At 42.7% G+C, this 20,907-nt stretch overlaps 1 protein-coding gene across 1 annotated transcript in view; it reads left to right on the top strand.

The window, feature by feature from the left end:
* The window catches only part of CASR (calcium sensing receptor), a gene marked incomplete at both ends in the record, with an annotated part of 45,849 nt that overhangs the window by 9,562 nt on the left and 15,380 nt on the right, over positions 1-20,907 (top strand). The window contains one exon of the mRNA XM_084279598.1: positions 2,353-3,234. Within this exon, the coding sequence (XP_084135724.1) occupies positions 2,353-3,234 (882 nt within the window). The remainder of the gene's footprint in view (positions 1-2,352; positions 3,235-20,907) is intronic.

Genomic DNA, 20,907 nt, shown 5'->3' with positions numbered 1-20,907 from the left:
TGTAAAGTTCTTGCTTCCGCTTATCAGGTATTGTGAAGGTTTCTTCTGGTCTGACCTCCCTTTCTTTGGCCCTAAGGCCTCCAAAACAGGGTTTGTGAGCATTTGGATGTGTCCGTCCCCCCTCCTTGTCTAAAGTCATCTGTGTAGTGGTGTAGTTGTGCTAGCTCCTGTATTGCAGCATCCTTCTTGCTGTCTGCTGACTACTGAAGACTAAAAACAACTTTGGAAAAAGTGCTTGGGCCTTATCCCTTTATGTGTTGCTTTGTATAGCAAAAAGTTTTCAATTCCTCTTTTAAGATGAATTCAGGTGACAGAGCTGACAGGAGTCCTTGTGACAAGATTGTGTCACGTTGCACTCTCAGTCTGTCCTGAGAGGATATATATTCATTTCAGAGAGGGCTCAATTCACACCTGTGCCACAAATGAAGGAAGGAATCTTGTCTGCCTCGTGCTCTGTAATACATCTTGTGTCTTTAATGTTATCAGACTGACTTGCTAGCAGGAGTCTGAAGAAAATGGGCTGGTCTCTGAGTAATGGTAATGGCCTCTGAGCAGGGCAAGAATGGTTTAAGCTACAACTGATACATGCTATCTAGGTATTGCCCAGAGCAGCGTTGGAAGGTGGTGTGCAATAAACACTATGATGGCATTTCAAGGTATAGCGTTAATTTACAGATTGCATTACCAGGTGAACAAGGGCAACTGAGAAGGGTTGGTGGGTTGGACTGAAGATAAGAGGTGTTTGCAGTTCTCAGACTTTCCCTTTGAACAGGGAATTGCGTTTGTGCTAGAAGGCAGTAGTCTTATCTAGAGGCTGCTGAAATGGGTACATGTCAGGAAGTTCAGTCCTGGAACAAAATCTCAGCCACGTGGCTGAAGTATGACAACTGAAAGCAGGCTTTTAAACTGGGAGTTGTTGGGCAGCATTAGAATACACATTATCACTGCCATTTATAGCAAGGCCATTAGCAAATCCGTGCTTAATAGACTCTGTATTTCAGTACAAGTTGGAGGTATATTCTTCAATTAACATAGGGCTCATTACTCATTCCGTTGACATAGAAACTGAAAATGTTATGACTTCAGGTCTGTTTCTCAGTATCTCACATCAGTGTACTCTCACAAAACATGCAGGGGTGGGGTACCTTGCCTGCACCCCCTGGCACTAGCTTTTAGGAGATGAGAGTAGCACTGGGCAGGAGCCTATCTAGGGGAAAGTATAGTGCTGTGAAAGGACTATTCTCTCCTGTGGGCCTTGAAACTGCAATAGGAGACCTCCTTTTATTTCTTCTTACAGAAACATTAAATGCCAGAGTTGAAGGAAGAGATGAGGTTTTCTGTAAATTTCCACTTTGTCCAAAGTGAACTGTTTATAGAAGACTTTTTCTAAGTGAGAGTTGGTGCTAAAGAATTCAGATATCAATCTCAGAATGCAAAGATAAGTGAGTTTAAAAGTTCTCCAGATCTTTAAACTATTCTCTTCTGGGGTTTATGATTTTCTTTCTGCTTGCAGAAAATCCAAATTATATTTTAAAAGCATACGACACTTGTTCTGCTTAGGAAACAAAAATCTTGATAGCTTTAGGAAAGGAAATAAAATCCCATTTTAACTGTAAGACCTGGTGGCCCATGGAGTGTGGAGCGCCGACCAGTTTCTTTGCTGAGTCTTACCAGCAGTCAGAAAATACTGGTAAGGCATTATTGACCAGCATTACTTTAACACTCTGCAGGGTCATGGTGACTGATGTACAGCACATTCTTGTTACTTCAACTGGCGAGGATTGTATATAGCATGCATATGGTGCCTGATGGTGCAGGGGTGAGGAGAGATAGATAGGTTGGTCTTCAAATAGGTCCAGGGTGGCAGTATCAGCCTGCTGTCTCATATCTAGTTCAGGAGAGCAGAAGCCCGCATTTTGTCTGAGTTATGTTCATTGCCCTCGTTTATCTAAAATATGCATTCTTCTTGTTTCCGGATTTGGCAGGATATGCAGTGAGATGCATGCATGCCACCTGTGGCTCTCCTTGCCTTCCCTTCCAGCTAGTGCCAGTGTCTCACTCCCTCAGATCCTTGACTTTACAGGTGGACATGAGCTTTCTCCAGTCTCTCAGGTCTGAGCAGCTGGTTCTATATATGTGCAAGAGAGTCACAGCTACAAGAACATGCAGACACTCAGAATGGATTGTTGCAACCAAAAGCTAAGAGTACGTGGCTGCTAGTGTGCTGCTTAGATCTCCCTTCATCCCATCCAAGGTTGCTCATGTTGACAGTGATGCCAGGTAAATGTAGGTAATTTATTCCCAGAAAGTTCGATTCATGGTGTATTTTGCTTGTTCACTGTGCTCTCACAGGTCAGCTATGCCTCATCCAGTCGCCTCTTGAGCAATAAGAACCAATTCAAGTCTTTCCTCCGCACAATACCCAACGATGAGCATCAGGCCACAGCGATGGCAGACATCATCGAGTACTTCCGCTGGAACTGGGTGGGAACAATTGCAGCTGATGATGACTACGGCCGGCCAGGGATTGAAAAGTTTCGGGAGGAGGCGGAGGAGAGAGACATCTGTATTGATTTTAGTGAGCTCATCTCCCAGTACTCGGATGAAGAGGAGATCCAGCAGGTGGTGGAGGTCATCCAGAACTCCACAGCAAGGGTAATCGTTGTTTTCTCCAGTGGCCCAGACCTGGAACCCCTCATCAAAGAGATTGTCAGGCGAAACATCACTGGCAAGATCTGGCTGGCGAGCGAGGCCTGGGCCAGCTCTTCACTGATAGCCATGCCGGAGTTCTTCCGTGTCATCGGCAGCACCATTGGGTTTGCGCTGAAGGCAGGACAGATCCCAGGCTTTCGTGAGTTCCTGCAGAAGGTGCATCCCAAGAAGTCCACCAATAATGGCTTTGCCAAGGAATTTTGGGAAGAGACGTTTAACTGCTATCTCCCGGATGGGTCCAAAACTTCTCCAGCTTCAACTTCCTTCTACAAGGGCCATGAAGAAGGACTGGGAGCTGGAAATGGAACAGCTGCCTTCCGACCTCCGTGCACAGGGGATGAGAACATCACCAGTGTGGAAACACCATACATGGACTACACACACTTGCGGATATCGTATAATGTGTACCTGGCAGTATACTCTATTGCCCACGCCTTGCAGGATATATATACCTGTACCCCTGGGAAAGGACTCTTCACTAATGGATCCTGTGCAGACATTAAGAAGGTTGAGGCATGGCAGGTAAGTCCTTCCTTTGTGTGCCTGTGCAATATACTATACAATATACAGAATTCTTAGGGTACCTTTCACAGTCCTGGGTCTCAGGCCTGGAGTCAGGCTCCTGGGATGTAGCTTATCACTGTGTGCAAGTTAGGTGCATGCTGCCACCCCACAGGGAACGTAAGGTAAGTTGTGTTAGGTTTGCCTGGAGTGAAAAGGACTTAAAGTAAGTTAAATTTTCTTGCATTCGCTATGGGCCAAAAGTGCACACACAGACAATTACCACAGCCTGGCTGACGCAAGGTAACTTGATCATATATTGAGCCCTTACATAAACAAGAGGGCCTAGAGAGAGTGCATAAACAAGGAAAACAGTTTTTAGAGTTCATTTTCTTTGGCAAGCTCTACGTCTTTTGCAATCCCACAGCAATTTTCCATACAGGCCACTTTTTTTTTTTTACGGGGTTTTTTTTTTCAGAGTTTTAAGCTTATATAGGATGAAACTAAAGCAGGTTGAGCTGCAAAGGAGAACAATGTGTTGTTATTGGGCAAATAATAGATAGCTGCTTTGATTTGGCAGTGGCACTTCTGAACTGATAAAATGATACTAACGACTAAATCACGTTTACCCATTCATTCAATGCGTTCTGCCCACCGGCGTATGGATTGTATTCCAACATTTTGTCCCCTGATCCTTTATGACTATTCTATACTTTACCATACGTTTGATTGTGCTATTCAGTCTGGTTTTTACTACCATGCTCTTAAATAACAGAATTAAATAACAGAGTTAAATAACAGAATTAGCTTTTAAAGCTATGAAGCCATGAAGATATGGCAAATATGTAGCAAATTCTGTTTGCCCCATTTGGGTCATCAGAGAAAACTTGGACCCAAACATACCTGACATCAGAACAACATGGATGAATATAAAGAGGATCACGGCACTGTTTGCAGGTGCAACTGCCTCTATTCAGAATAGTCTGACCAAGATGCAGCTACCTGTGCCACAAATTTTGCAGATACTGGGTGGGAAGTGCAGTTTGGTTCCCATTTAGTCTCAATCAACTCAAAAACATCAGTCAGATCAAAGTAAAAAGCTTTGTCTTGGCATTCACAGGAAACAGGCATTGCTCTAGATACCTGCTTTGGGTTACTGAAACCACTTTACTCGGAGCTTATGAGTGCAAGGTTTGACCCTGGTTATGGGGAATTCTGCAATTTCTGGCTCTCTTTGAGGTTTCTGTCTTTCAAAGCTATTTTGCTTTCCAGGAGTGCACTGGCACAAGCGTGCAAGTCAGACAAGTTTAGCTTTCACTGTGTTAGTAAAAATGATCCAGAATAAATACATTTTTAATTTGTTCCCTTATGCCTTGTCAACTTGGAAAGTAAAGCAGGATATTCATACCATAGCTAAGTAAAATAATGTGGTGTTTGTTGAGGATTCCACAATTGGAAAGAATGTCCTCTTGTGTGGCTCATCTGGTGCTGAAGGATGGCCATATCAAAATGTAAAGCATCCTGCTGACCTAGGCTTTTGGGTATGCAGACTTAAAGGAGAGAATCAGCATCAAGAATGAGTCTGTATGGGTAAAACAACTGGGTAGGAATAGCGGGTGCTACAAAGAAACAGGCTATATTTGAAATGACCACCATTATGCGGTGTTGGCTCTCCAGCATATATGATATTTGTGAATTTTTTCACTTCATTTCAAACTCAAACATGTGAATAGCAGGTAAATGCCAAATATGTGTGCGTACCTACTTCATATCAGGCATTGTGGCTCATTACCCTCAGGAAGCTTCCCTCAGCCCCAGGGGTAATGAGTTCACCTCACAAACATTCATCCTCCAGCATCTCCAGAGAGTGTTTTTCTGACAACCAGACAGAAGAAAACCTCTATTTGCAGTGGTACTTCTGCCAGTAGTCAGAGGGTGAGGTCAGTGTTAGGAAGCCTCCACGCTGCCAATAGCATCTGCGGTCACTGACTGGGTAGCGTGAGGGACAGATAAGGCGAACCCAGTGAACTGGTGACTCCATTAACCTGAGCTCCTGTCCAGAGCAGCCCTTACCGGTGGAGTTAGTGGCTGAGGAGGATAAACAGTGTGTTTCACAATTCTGTTATGTGCCATTTAATTTTTTCACCTTTCAATGGCATTATCCCAGTAACACGTATTATTTATTAACATATTATTATTATTATTAACGTATTATTTTGTGTTGTCTGGTAATAGCTAATTTTTTTTCTGTCAGAACTGGAGGAACTGGTTTATATAATTTGTGGAGGGGGCTTATGTGGGTCTGGATGTAAAAATAATGTTTTTACCTCAGTGATCAGTTTGTTTGAACTGGACGGCAGGAAGCCTAGCCCAGAATTACTGTGAGCAGGTTAAACTGGGTGCAGTTCTCCTATTAAGAATTTACCATCTACTATTTATTTCTGTGTTTCCCAAGCTGAAATATCAGTACCAACAACTTACTTCTCTACTTACTTGTAGCTACTTTGTCTAAGAAGCTGCTTCCTCAATTTATCCACCCGAGTCCATAAACCAAACCCTGCTTGCTTTTGTTTCATCAATGCCTCTGAAGCCGGCAGCGGGAATCTCCACTGGAGATGGGCCTGGCCAGCCCGAGCTCAAAGGCTTCTGCAGCCTGGGCAGTGATGTGGGTGCAAGCAGAGCTGGTGAGCAGGCAGGGCAGCTTCCCGGCGAGAGCTGTGCCACTCACTCCAGGCACAGAGCTGCCCGTGGGGTTCAGAGTCCTCTGAAAATGGGAAAACCGTCACCTCTGTACTCTACAGAAAATGACAGGTATTTTGGGGGATGCCCGTGATGCTCTTACTCTGAGCAGCACACATGCCCATAGCTGTCATGCTTGAAGAACCTGCCCTGCTGCAGGGCAGATGATAACCCAGGTGCACACACACCTTTGCAAGATGCTTGCAAAGAGCAGATAGTATTCTCTGCTTGTGTCATGGTTTTGTCCTGCACAATATTGATCAAGATGAGATTAATGACTTCTTTTTGCAGTGTTTTACTCAGCTAACAAAGAGGTACAGGGCAAACAAAATGTATAAGCAATTTCTGTCAAATTTGGAAAAGGCAAAATTTTACAGAGAGCACTAAGGATTAAGCTGCATGACTGTAAATAGTACAACAGAAAAAAAATCCCCTTAAAGGACTCCATCACCTCTGATGATCAAATGTGATGCCTGTTCTCTTTTGCTGGTGGATGGTACTGAGTAGGGATAATTCTGTGTGTTGCTCTGATTCATGGTCTGACCTCCTCCAAATACAGGTTCTCCTATAAGCTATAGAGTAGCAGTGGGAAGGTATGACAAGAGGTGGGACTTGGGCTCAGTACTCCTGTACTGATGCTGCCTCTCTGTCAAAATTCCCAGGCATCGTTGCCTTGTTTCTCTGCAACAGCTCAAGCAATTGGCTTTTAAAGCCCCTTTTTGCTTAATATCTTCCTTGATAAGATTTCCTAGGTCCCTCAAGTTCTTTCATTTTCTTGGTTTCTGCTCATGTGGCTATTCCCATGGTCACTTCTAAGAGCAAGTCCATCTGTTCCTTTTTCAATTCTCCTCTGAACAAAGATGTATAACCCTCTGGGACATCTCCAGGAGCCTCTTTGGTGTCTCTCTCATTTCAAACAATGGGTGGTTCTGCAAGAAATGAGGAAAACCAGTAAGGGATCCTAATCTGTCCTTCAGAACAAATATTTATTACTTCATTTATTTTTCTGCATGAGAAGAGGAAGACCCTGTCTTTTCCTTAGACATATCTGACTCCGTGTTTCTGCCCATTCGTTTGGCTTCTTAATGGTTGCCAACAAGCACCTGATGGGCCTCTCTTTGTGTCTCACAGTAAAAGCATTGCAATTAAATGGGGCAAATAGGCTCCCATGGATTTGAGAAGGAAAAAAATGTGCAGTTGCGGGGTCATGGAACAGACCATCCTTGGGTGCACAGCCAGACTGTTTTCAGGTTGTGGTTACACTGGAGGCTGTGCACTTCAGCAGGTTCATGAGTGAAAAATCAGATAGCTCTTCTAGGCATCAAGGCAAAGTGTGCTGTACAGGCTGAAAAATGTGCTGCACTAAAGATTAGCTGGTTAAAGTCACGCTCATGTAAATTATTCCATGCCTAGAAATCCGATTTACCTCAGACTCAGTGAAAAACTGCCATATGCTATTTCACAACATAAAAGCAAATATGAAGTGGCTTCACCTAGCAACACCTAAACTCTTTTATTACACCTGTGCACCTCCCAGCCAATGGTTCCTTCTTCTGTGCTGGTGATAAGCATTATGAAGAGCTAAAAATGGATTGCTGCCTTCCCCAACTGTCAAATTAACCTGGCAGGAAGCTAAAACAACCACACAGCCATTCACTCACCCCTTCCAAGTTGGATGGGAAAAAAGGTAAAAATTTTGGGTTAAGATAAAGACAATTGGGCAGAAAAGGAAGACAATAATAATAACAATAATGATAATAGAATATTCAAAACATGAAACACAGCACAATTGTTTGCCACCCGCAGACCAGTGATGCCCAACTACTTCCCAAGCTGCAGTCCCAGCCCGCAGCAAGCTTCCCCCAAGTTATATACTGAGCATGACATCGTATGATATGGCATATCCCTTTGACCAGTTTGGGTCAGCTGTCCTGACTGTGTCCCCTCTCAGCTTCATGAGCACCTCCAACCTTTTCGCTGGTGGGGTGGTGTGAAAAGCAGAAAAATCCTTGACTTGGTGTAAATGTTATCTTGCAATAACCAAAACAACAGTGTGTTATCAATATTATTCTCATCCTAAATCCAAAACACAGCAGCACTATACCCACTACTAAGAGGAAAAGTAACTCTATCCCAGCCAAAACCATGACAGAAACTCTACATTTAGCTACATCTGCCTGGCTGGAAATCAATCCTGTAAGGCTTCAAAGAAGTGAATGATGTCCTAGATGACATATGTCTCTCCAGACCTTTGAGCATAAGGGCTTATCTAATCAATTTTGTGTCTGTTGAGCTATATAGGCCCGTCTGAACAATTAAAATGGTGTATGGGAAACGGGTGCTTTGTGGTACAGAAAATGAAATGGTATCAGAACAGGTATTAACTATTGTGGCCGCCGAGGCTGGCGTGAAGATTAGTCATTTGGGAAGATTTACAATGAAGACAGAAGTTACTGGATATCAGGCAATAGCAAAACCTCACCTAGTCTGCATTACAAAAGCATTGGAGATAATGAACAGAACGTGTTTCAGCACTGTGTTGGGGGAGACCGAATTGAGAGGCAGACAACTTGAGCCACACACAGGTACATGTGGGTCAATACAGCAAACACAGCTATTTCCCCACACGGGTAACAGCAGGTGATCACTTATTCATCAGTTTGGAGATAACCACTTACCATCACCTGAGAACATCACTTGTGAACTCTTCAACTAAGCAGGCAATAAAAGGACTATTGTTTAGGTGTCTCTTGAACTAAAATGAGGAAGATTTAACTGGACTGTACCAGGAGAGGGGAAGGGCAGAATCAGGCCTGCAACATCACCAGTAGAAAATCGAAAATGTAGAAAACCATTGCCCAAAAAGGGTTGCTAGAAGAAGGGTGAATTAACTGCATACAGCAAATACACAAACTCTATGTTGTGAAACAAGGAGTTGTGGTTTTTAATTACTTGGTAGAGAATGGCTGAAATGCTTCTGAACCAGGGTAGTACACACTACCAGATGACAAAAAAAACAAGTAGTATTCCTGCCCACACCCAAATGTGATGAATTTTTCATAAAAGTAATTTTTAACATAGTCACTTAAATGCTGCATTACAACAAAAGCTGTCTTTGAAAAGAAGCTTTTTATAATATTTATGAAGCTCATTTGTACCTTTGTCACTTGGGAAAAAGAAGTCCATTTTTCAGCATATATTGGACTGGGAATTTTAGGGAAGGATCCATGAGATGCTCATATAATGCCTCTGTCTGTTGCAACTTCCGATCATAAATATCCCTTGCATTACCAAGACATCAGTATCTTTTACTAAGACACAGCATGTCTTTGTTACACAAAAGGATGTGAAGTTTCTTCTAAGACTGACCTGTCTTGATGCTACTCACAAATGGAGCTCATGACAAAAGGAACCTTGAGAGCCTCCTGAAGACATTCAGACAGTGAGGTGATGAAACAAGTGAATTTATCAAAAAATTCAGTTTCATGTTAAAATTACATCAGACTTCTCTGATTTCCATTTATCCCAAGGTAGGGTTGAAGTTAACTTCAGAGGCGTGATAATCATAACAGAGTTTGTTATTCCTTTACTTTCTGGTGGTCAGCCATCTTCACAGATGCTTTAATAACCAGCCAATTAGTTATATCCCCAAAGTGAACTTTAATGCACTATGGACTTGTGTTACTCCACACACTGGGTGAAGTTTGGAAGAAGGAGGGAAAATTGGCTTTTATGGCATAAAAAGGACCCTTTTGCCTTGTAGAACTGAAAGAGTGGTCTCCCCAGTGGAGAAGAAGCAATACTTTGCTTGGAAAGGACTTTTACCTGTACCTCTAGGAGGAATTACATGAAGGTTATTTAGAAAATGTAGAAAGCCAAGCCTTGGCATGAGATTTCTTTGTTGGCCAAGATTTGTATTGATAAAGGAAATTAAGAAAAAGGATTTAAATTAGTACCTGAGTGGAACATGTGCCAAAATACAGTAACAGTGAATCCACTGGGACGTTAGTTGACCTTTGATAACAGCAATGACTGTGCTTGAAACAGATGCCCACTCTAAATGTCCAAAACAGTAGCATGAGTTCAATAAAATTAGTGTGGTTATAAGAAACTTCAGGACTTTTCTTGGGTTTTTTAAATGGATGGTAGTTCTTGAATAGATTATAAATAACCATTGATCCCAGGCTTGATGAATCACCATGGTTTTGTTAAAAGAAATTACACAAAGTATGTAGTACCACTTGGTTCTCATTCTAACAGAGAGAGGCAACTTACCCAAGCATTGAATTAATTCACCCTATAGGTTCCAAGTAAGAAAGAGTTTATAGTAAAAATGAATTACTTTCTCCTGGCCTAGAGGAAGGCACAGATCTTCAAATGAGTATCGGCGGCATTCTGTGCAGGATGCAGTTTCAGACCTTGTTAGGACTTTGAGGAGATAAAAGGGCTGTTAGAATAAAGTGATAGCAAATGGATGCAGAGAGACACATACACAGATTCGCTCTCTGCACAGCTGGGTAGAAACAACATTAAACGCCTCCGGGAAAAGTCATTTCAATCGCATTTTGATGATGCAAGACTTTATATGCAAATTATGCTACTTGAAAACACTCAGGTTGTAGGATAACCATTGGCTCTATTATTAGCTTTAATAATTGGACAATTAATTATGTATTATTTAGTATTAAATTTAGATTCAAATTATAAAAAGACCCCTATCTTAGGGGCTTTGAGATACTTCACCATAACCATTATTATGCAGCATGATGACCATCCGGGAGCATTAAAACATCATTTACTAAGCCGGGACTTCTGCCAATAGGTTCTTCACTGCTGGTATACACAGCACCCTGGGCAATCGTACCCAGTGGATTTCTCCATATTGTATTTGTTACAAGTGAAAAACAAGGCAATTATGGCATTAAGTCTAGACCAGGTGGCCATGACAGTTCTTTCATGTGACAGCAGCATAGAGACTACAGTACCAAATACCATCTACCAGCACTGACAATTAGCACTCAGTGTCCCTGTACCACTGCCTTTGTCTGTCCAGAGACCATCTTTCCCCATAAAACATTAATAGGAACCTAAAAAATGTTCAAGTGGAGTCACTTTCCAAATTATCACGCGGTTTGAAGTCCTTTGTGTAATAAACTATGTAAATGTATGCCATGTTCAGGAAAGTAATCTTGATCCAGCTAAGAGATGTTTCACATCGGATATAAAGCCTGGATATTTCATTTCTGATGGGCTGTGTTTGCCCGTCAAACTTGTGTTTAGCAAGATTTATTTTCCCCAAAGACATGCTGACTAGTAGACCTTTTCTTATTAGCCTAATCCATGGTAGGTCACATCTCTTGTCACAGATCGTGTCTTATTTCTAGTTGGGATTGACTGACCTTTAGTTTCATTGGTCCTTACTTGGCCTTGCTCTATTAGATTTAAAAGTACAGATGAAGTACTCGTCATTTTTCTCCATATGGTATTTATGCATGTGATCAAATTATTCCTTGGTCTTGTCTTGATAATTTAAACAGAGTGGGGTTTTAGTCATAAGATATGTTTTCTGCTTTATTTCTGTATCTTGGCCATTTAATCATCCCTATTTTTGGCAGATATTCAGTGTTGCTTTAACAGCCTCACCACGGTCAGACAGTGAGAAGAAAAAAATAAATCCCACGTTTGCATACACTTATTACTTCCCCATTTATATACTCACTGGTTACATCAGCCTTCCTTGCCAGGGCATGCAAAAGAAAGGCTGTAAGAAAAGAAAAAGAAAGGCCAGTAATGCCTTGCAGGGCGTTGTGCCCTTTCTGTGCCTGTGGCTTGAATTTCTCATGCCTTGATGCGTAAGTCTGCATTACACTGCACAGGTGTTTGAGGGTGATCTGCAGCAAGTTCTTTGTCTGGATGATTATTTCCCATTACCTCAACCCATGCATTTGCTGCACATTTTCCTAATGGTGCGTTTGTGCTTGGCGCCAGAGTATTGATGAACTTATTGAGCTGTTTACTGAGGCTGGAGGAATTCCCCATGGACTGATGGTGTGTCTTTGTTGATATCTGGTCTCACAATTCTGTTGGGCAATTCATGATCCATGAATAGATGCTTTGCATTGAACATAGAGCTCAGATATTTCACTCTTAAAGTGGTGTTTGTCAACCAAACTTTAACAAGATCTGTATTCCTCAAAGCCACAATTATGTCTCTGTCCTATAATTTTGTATTAATGGATCCTCAACACAAAACTCTTGTTTTCAAATTGGTTTTCCTGGGATTGATGTCAGGCTAACCACCCTTTGGTTACAGAGGACATCCCTCTGCCTTTTACAACGTTATTTTTGCTTGGCAGCAGTTGCAGCCCAACAGAGGCTGACTCTGGAGTGGCCCACTAAGCAGAAGCACAAGCATCTGTGAGAGAGGTTAGCTCTGGTTCATCCCCTGCACAGGCTGACACAGAGAGAAACCTTGGGCACTGGGACAGCGTGACTGGGACATGTACCAGAAAGGTGGAATGGGATTGCTTGTGGAATAACACTGGAAAGCGTATTGGCTTTGTCATTCAAAGCCAATGGCATTTTTATGTGTATATCATAAACCTACTGTATGAGAGGTCTTTTTATTACCTGTGGAGCGTTGTGATGAACTGTCTGGTTCTGTCAGCCTTTTACATCCAATTTAAATTGTTCAGGCTGATCTCTAATCTCTTTTTTAAGGACCTTCTACCTCCATTACTGCCACATTATGGCTCCAAAACAAGTGGCCTTGGGATAAGAATGTCCAGGGTTTTTTCTTCTGCCAGCAAGGGCAATAACATATCATGCATTTAGCTTTCCTGCTCCTCCTTAGCTGTCTCTTCAGCTTTAGATCTTCTTTATCTCCTTTATTATTTTTACAGCCTTATGGCATGAGGATCTGGCATACATGAGACCTTTCAATTTTAATATGCTCATGAAATTTCTTAATATTTTGCCTGGTGATTTTTTTTTTTTTGTTCTCCAGATTATTTTCTTGTTTTACTTTACACTGATATAATACTTGTGTTTTGCAGTCCTGTTTGAATGGTTTGTGTTGGATTAGTGCTTTTAGAGCACACCATAATAAATATTGGTCTTTGAGCTTTGTAGGATCAGGATAGCAAGATATTATGCCTTAATTAATGAGCTTTATTTTAATGAAAGCAGCCAAAATTTCTGAACCAATAATGGGTTTATCATGCATGTGGTACAGTCATTCAGTCCTTTCCTCTAACTTGTCTGTGGATTTTCTCCATTCTCTTGGGTATAGAGACCTCCATCATCACTGACCTATACTTGCACATCACTGGGGCAGACAACAGTCAGAAGCCTGCTTGATTTTTAATCATTATATTTCATGTCTAGGGATTCTTCACAGACATTATTTTTCATTTGGTACCATGATTTTTGTCCCAGTTACCAGGAACTGTATTAATACTCTCAGTATTTGTAAAGTGGGGAGAGATGCATCACTCCAGCTATTATTCTCCAGAAGAAAATCTACTGCAGTCAGTAGATCAGATTAACTCTGTTTGGGATGACACTGAACTAGGACCAAGGCTACTCCAGATGCCTTAACTCCTGAAGTTACTAGTAGGAAGGGTTCTTTTGGACTCTAGCAAACTAATAGTGCATGCTTTGGACCATACAAATATATTAAGGTACTATGATACAGCTAAATCTTAATTTAAAACAGAAAAAAAGAGAAAATGTTAGAGGAAAAAATTTCTTTTGCCATCTGTCTTCTTCCCTGGAGTTAGTCAAGCTCATTAATTGCAGTTAATTGAAACAACACTATCCAAACAAGTATTGTGACAGACTCAAAATTGTTTCCTCTTTTTCCCATTAAAAAAGTAATTACCATTAAAAATGGAACTGTGACTCGAAGGTCACATTTTTAAGCCTGACTTTAAAAATATATTTGCACTGAATTTCAGTTGACTGGATTTCACGTGATATTTTCCTACGTAGATCCTTGGTTTCAGAAAATCCTGTACTTGAGGTGGATTGAGGTGAGCATAGTATGTTCCCACCCTTTATTTCCTCATGCATCATGTGGATCCTGTCAAGCCTAAGCACATGAAAACTTTCTTGCTATGTTTTCCAGTCATGTCACACTTAGCAAAAGCATTACCCTTTATCATAGCACGCTCAAATGATGTGTGGGTAGCTCTCAGCTTCGCATTAAGCAGTACAAACTTGCATTCTACTGACAAGTGCATTTAAAACAGCAGATGTGCACAAGGCCAGCCTGAGTTTTGGAGGGTCTTCAGGAAACAAAATATGTTGCTCCCACCCATACCGTGTCTTGTGACCTCCTAACCGATAGTTAAATCAGTCAGGAAAACTAGACATGTGATGCCAAAACACTGTAAAATCTTTTCTTTATTCTTTTGGGAACCTTTGAGGCTCAGCAGACAATGCTGAAGCATTTGAGACCTGGTTTTACAAAGGCATTCAGGCATCTGCAAACACCAGTAAATACCCAATGGGATTTTCTAACATATCTCATTTAGACTTAATCTGTGCAGCCTGTTGTGAAATCCACTAGCCTTGTTTCTTTGAGTTCTTTATGGACATCCTTGTAAACACAGTAATGTAGTAAATCTGACCCTAAATCAGATTAGTCCTGTTCTATATCAAATCCCATTTTAAATGTGTATCTTTGACATGTTTTGTTTGAGTGACTTGTTCCTACTGTTGTAGAGGCCTTTTGTTACTTCCGTCACTTTTCACTGTCAAAGAAACATCAAAGCTGCAGCAGTTTCAAACCAGCAAAGCAGTGTGCCTTGGCCTCTGGCTAGAAAACCACATCAAGCCCAGTTATAGGCAGTCCAACTGGTCCTTGTCAAGGAAACTGTAGTGGTTTTGCTCTGGCTGGAGGCCAGATGCCAACCAAAGCCACTCTATCACTCCCCCTTTCAGCTGGACAGGGAAGAAAATAGATACTGAGAGGCTCAGGGGTCAAGATGAGGACAGAGAGAGATCACTCCACAATCAGCGTCATGGGCAAAACAGACTCAGCACAGAACAAAGGACAGAAAACTCTCTAATTGATGACACTGCCCTGCACACCCAGTGACACCAGAGTCAGGTAATGAGAAGTGCAGCCAGATTTTAAAGCACCTCCCCCACCCCTCCCTTCTTAGCAAACTGCACTTTAGTCATGATTTCGCTCCCTTCTTCCCCCCAGTTTGTGGTATGGGGAGGGGCAGGGAATAGGGGGACGTGGGGGTTTTGGTCAGTTCCTCACGAGTTGTTTTTCTTCTTAGCTGGGGACACACACACACACACATTCCTCACACCCTTCCCCTGCTGCACCGTGGGGTCCCACCCACAGGAGACAGTCCTCCATGAACTTCTCCAGCGTGAGTCCTTTCCCAAGGGGCTTAAGCTCCTCACCAATTGCCTCAGCGTGGCTCCCTTCCATAAGGTGCTGACCTTCAGGCCCAGACTGCTCCAGCCTGTCCCCCAGCAAACCTGCTCCAGCATGGGTTGGTCTCTCCACAGGCTGCATGTTTTGCTGCTTCAACACAGGCTTCAACACATGGGGTCACAGCATCTTTTAGGTGTCTCCACCCACTCCAGCATGGGGTCCTCCACAGGCTGATGGGATCTCTGCTCCCTGTCATCATCCATGGGCCACAGAGGGACAACCTACACCATGGTCTTCTCCATGAATTGCAGGGGAATCTCTCTCTCCAGCTCCTGGAGTGCCTCCCCTCCCCATCTTCTTCACTCACCTGAAGAATTTCTTGTATCTTCTCACTCCCTTCTCTGGTGGCAAAACATCTCCACTTGCAGTTTTTTTCTCCTAAATATGATCCCCAGAGGTGCTGTCACCATCTCTAATTGGCTTGTCCTTGGTCAGCAGTGGGTCTGGACTTGAGCCAGCTGGTACTGTTGGGTCTAGAGAAAGTTTCTAGCTGCTTTTTGCAGAAGCCACCCCTGCAGCTCCCCCTGCTCCACCAGAACCCTGCCATGCACAACCACCACAGAAGCTCCAGGCTTCATCAGCTTCCAAGCAAACCAAGCACTCACAGTGCAGCATGAGACACAAAGGATACACCAGACACCTTCGACTGAGCAGCAAGTGAGGAGTTTCCAACACAGTCCATCTGAGTGCAAAATGTATGCATGGTGCCTACGTCATCACCACTGCAGTCCCTCCTCTAGAGGGACTCGGAAGCAGAATTATCAGTTAAACCAAATAGATTATCAGTTAAAATACGCCAATCAACACGACTTGTCATGGCAGCTTGATGCCCTGTACATCTCTGGAGACCTGAATATAGTCAATTGGCTTTGCAGGGACAGAGGTTTCTGCCTCTGAGAGCCACCTCTTTCCACATATCACTACATGTGTCAGAAACTATTAAAGAATCTCTGTCATGGTTTAGCCCAGCCAGCAGCTGAGCACCATGCAGCTGCTCACTTCCTTCCCCCCACAAGGGGGGAAAAAGCAGGGGGGAAAAAAATGGGCAGACAAAGGCAACCTCATGGGTTAGGATATGGGCATTTTACTGGGACAGCAAAGGGAGGGAGAGAGAACAGGACTGACAACAGAATGTACAAAGCTGGTGATACACAATGCAGAGTTTCACTGAACTGCACACCTCAGACTCTACAGCTCAGAGCCAATCCAAAACTGGACCATCCCTGAGCTACAAGTGCTGGAACCATGCACCACTCCCCACTCCCCTTGCCCCCCTTTATGCTGAGCATGATGTCATGGTATAGAATACCCCCTTTGGCCAGTTTGGGTCACTCCCAGCTTCATGGGCGCCCCCCACCTTCTCATTAGCAGGGCAGCATGAAGAACTGAAAAGTGCTTGGCTGCTTGGCAACAACTAAACCATCAGTGTGTTATCAGCACTGCTCCCATCCTAACTCCCAAACACAGCACCACATCAGCTGCTAGAAAGAAAAATAACTATCCTAGCCAAACCCAGGACAATCCTGCACTTTCATTTCCTTTCAAATGGAAGTCAGACTGAGTGACTAAGAGCTGTCATCACCACCTCTGGCCCTCTCTAATCTTCTTTTAATTTTATTCTTCTGTTCTGATCAAGTGGCTCGAACTAACTGCGTTTTCCAGAGGTAACTGTACTATCAGTGTACATATTGGCACCATATTTTCAGTGTCATGTTCTTTTTTGTGCTTTCATATCCTAATATTTTGTTTGCTCTTCCAACTGCACAATATACACAGTGGTTTTACTGAGCTGCCTACTAGTGAAGTGGGCTTTGTCTTGAGTGGTTAGTTAATTTAGTCTCCAATAAAGATTATGAATGGCTTAAATTATTACTTTTAACATATGGTACATTGTACTTGGCATACACATTTAGCCTTCATTCGTGCTGTCCATTGACCTACCTAGCTTTATGAGGACATCTTCCAGTTCTTTTCAAAGCATAACAACTTTGAATGGTTTTGAGCTATTCTCAGCCTTTGTATAGCTATTCTTGAGCTCTTACTTTCACCCTGTTTTTAAAGTCACTGGCAAATCATTTCACCAGAGCTGGGATGTCCACTCCACCTTGTCAGAATTCCTTTGCAGTTTTATCAGAGAATCTCTGGCTGACTATCAGTGTTCTCTTTCTTCAACTCTGATGCCAGTCCTTCTCCAAGAGTTTATCTGCCTTTCTTCATCTGCACTGTCACCACCCTGACAGTTTCAATCCTGGAGCACAGCAGGATTGTACAGGAGGCAATGACTAGTCATCTTTATTTTAGCATGAAGTGGCAGTATCCCAACAACAAACCAGGGCCCCCTTGTGGATGGGGCTGAACACATGTAAAGTGAAAGACAAGCCCTTTTTTTGTGAAATGTTTACAGTGATAATCGTAGCTCTGTTCCTGGATTACTTTCAGCTTCTCCACCTGGGCTATTCTTACAGTGATGAACAGTATTAACAGTCACTTCTTGCTGAAAACCAATAGAAACCAGTCAGCTTAGGTGGAATGTCGCAGGTGGTACATGGTAACGAATCACATCCTGTGCTAGCTGGTGAACTCTGCTATCTTATGAATGGCCTCTGGGTAAAGGCAAGATTAGTGGCATTGGAATATCCTGCTGACCAGAGCTGTCCAGGCTTTCAGTGGTGCCTAGAGACAGGACAAGGGGCAACAGGCAAACACTGGAACATGGGAAGTTCCATCTCAATATGGGGAAAAACTTTGTCATTTTGAGAGTGACAGAGCATGGGAACAGGCTGCCCAGAGAGGCTGTGGAAGAATGAAAAAAAAAAAAAAGGAAAACCAAACTATTGTTTCAGGGAATATTTCCCTTAAAATATTTTACAAGTGGCTCTTTGAGAACTGGCATGGGCATATTTCTTCCTGATACTAGACCACTGGCAGAATCCAAACCCTGTATGCCGTGACCATTGGCCTAAGGTGATAGCTGAGCTCTCAAGCCCTTACGCCCATCACCGCACTATCAAAGCGTCTTCTCTGGGTGCTTGATTAGGAATCCAAAACAAGAGAGGAGCATGGCCCTTCAGCAATTCACAACGAAAGGGAGGACATGACAGCTTTTCATCTTCATATTGACCTATGAAGTGGAATTGTTCACTGCTCTCAGCACCCTACCAAAGCAAAGCAAAAAAAAACCTTGGTACCCATCATTCCAGAACTGTTCTACAGGCCTGGATATAGCTAGGTAGACAGCAATTAAAACTCAGTGTGGGAAAATGTATGTTAACTTTCAAGACAGGATTCCTTACAACTATCTGTTAGGAGAGGGGATCATTTGTCTTTTCTGAGGAGAGACACCTATGATGTTCACTTCCCTTCCAGAGCCATTTGGCCTAGCAAGGAAACGACATTAGAAAGAAACTGCAGAAGGAAGCCAAGGCTATGAAACCCTTGCTGGTATATGGAGACTGGTTAAGGACTTGTCACAGTTGAGACAGCGTAAATGACAACTCATAGCTGATATGGATACTGATGTTTATTCAAGGATTAACAAAACTAAAGCTTTTAACCTGCTTAGCATCTTACATTCTTGTTTTCCCCACAGCATTACGTTCACCTTTGGTGGGTGGTCTGTCAGGGTGGAAGTCATTGGTTCATGCTCTGCAGCTCCTCACAGCCTTGAGCATTGCTGGCCAAGGACACTGGGCTTCTCCCAACACTTGTCTCCACACATCCTCATCTCAAGGATCTTTCCCCACCACCACTGTTCTTCATCCAAACATGAGCCCTAGGTTATGCTTGCAGTCAGCCTCCTAACTAGTGGTTCTCAAATTTTGTTACTCATTAGAAGATTCGGGACATGCCACTTTTGTTTACTCCAGCTGATATCAAGATCTACAACTAGTACATACTGCTTGCAGCTCACCTGTGCTCCCAGGTACAAAAGGTTAGCTTCAGACATTTGTGTGCACACACAATTATCTGCTGCCTGACAGCATTGAGAATTTAAGTGGGTTTCTTTTTTTTTCCTGACACCAGCTCTAATACTAGTGACACAAAGTAGGTGTCTACTGCACATCAGATCAAGAAAAGGTGGAGAAAGGCTAAGGAAGCTGGCAAGGCAAAACAAAGGTATTTACTAAAAGTGAGACAGCATCCAGTGAGTGAAATTGGAAGGATCATAAACTCTGTCATGATAAATGAAAAACTAGAATAAGACAGGCCAAAAAAAGCAGAACGAGGAACAGGCTGTACATGGGGTAGAAGCTCATGAATTTTATTTTAAATGTCTCAGCAGTAGGACTCTCTGTGGAGCCATAGATTTTCACTGCGAAAGACAAGGTAAGGCCACGGCAGAAGGAAAGTGTGCCCTTTATGGACAAACTTGAGAAGGTTCCTGAGACTTTTTACTTAGGGGGGCTTGTAGAGGATCTGTCTGATTGAAGTGACTGTAGAAGAAGCTACAGGACACATGAGCAAAACGAACCTTAATACTTCAGTGCACATGAATGATGTTCTGCTAGAGCTCACAGATGAAGTGGTGACCAACCACTTGAAAGAGTCATAGGCCCTGAGGCCTAGAAAGTTGACAGATGTGACATCAGTTTTCTTAAAGGGTTCTGTAGGAGATCCGAGGAACTAGCAGAAACTTACTGAGCCCATTATTAGAAACTTTAGTTAAAAAAATATTAAGGAAGGAAAAATAGAATATACAGAGGAGGAGTTACCATGACTTTGCAAAGAGAAGTCCTACCTCCTAAAGTTTTTTGAGGGCATTGGGATGTATATGGATAAGGGAACTCCTTTTCATAGAGTATGCTCAGGCTTCTAAAAGGCTTTGGGTAGTCTGTTGCTAAATTCAGTCCTTACATGGATGAAAGACAGTCAGCAGAATATAAAAATAAGTGGTGAGTTCTGACAAATTATATTTTCAAGCTTGAATAGTTCTTTAGGTAGACTCTGCTCTGTCCAAGTAGCAGTCAAAGAAACAAATGCACTGGTAAGAATAGCCACTCTGTAAAAGGGACAGAAAGTTAAACAGAGTACCCTAGGGCCACTTCATTAAGCCTTGGTACATCTCAATTCAATAATCATGTGCAGGTCTCAGTGCTGATGAAGGAGACAGGGAAAGTTTGGAGAAGTATCAATGGAAAAGCTTCTGAACAAGAAGTCACAAAGTAAGATAGGGCTCATCAGCCAGAGGAAGAGGTGGCTGAAGAGAGAACTGACATAACTTTGTAAAATCCTGAGAGGCATGGAAAAGATGGCTAGTAAATGTCAGTTCTTTGTCTTTTCCAACATAGGCATGAAGGTCATCAAAAGAGATTAGCAGGTGCTCTGTTGCAAGAGGCAAGAAGAGGTACCTTTCTCATAAAACATAGATCTCCTTGCTGTAGGAGGCTCTGAATGTGAAAAGTTCACACAGGTGCAGAACACAAATGTGCAACGTCATGGAAGAAAAATCCACAGTAGGTCATCCAGTACAAACACCTTTGGCCCAGGAAGTCACTGAG

This window comes from Gallinula chloropus, assembly GCF_964237585.1.
Source record: "Gallinula chloropus genome assembly, chromosome: 1".
Classification (NCBI taxonomy): Eukaryota; Metazoa; Chordata; class Aves; order Gruiformes; family Rallidae; genus Gallinula; species Gallinula chloropus.
The sequence above is the reverse complement of the archived record's forward strand: the minus strand, read 5'-3'. Positions and strand labels throughout refer to the sequence as shown.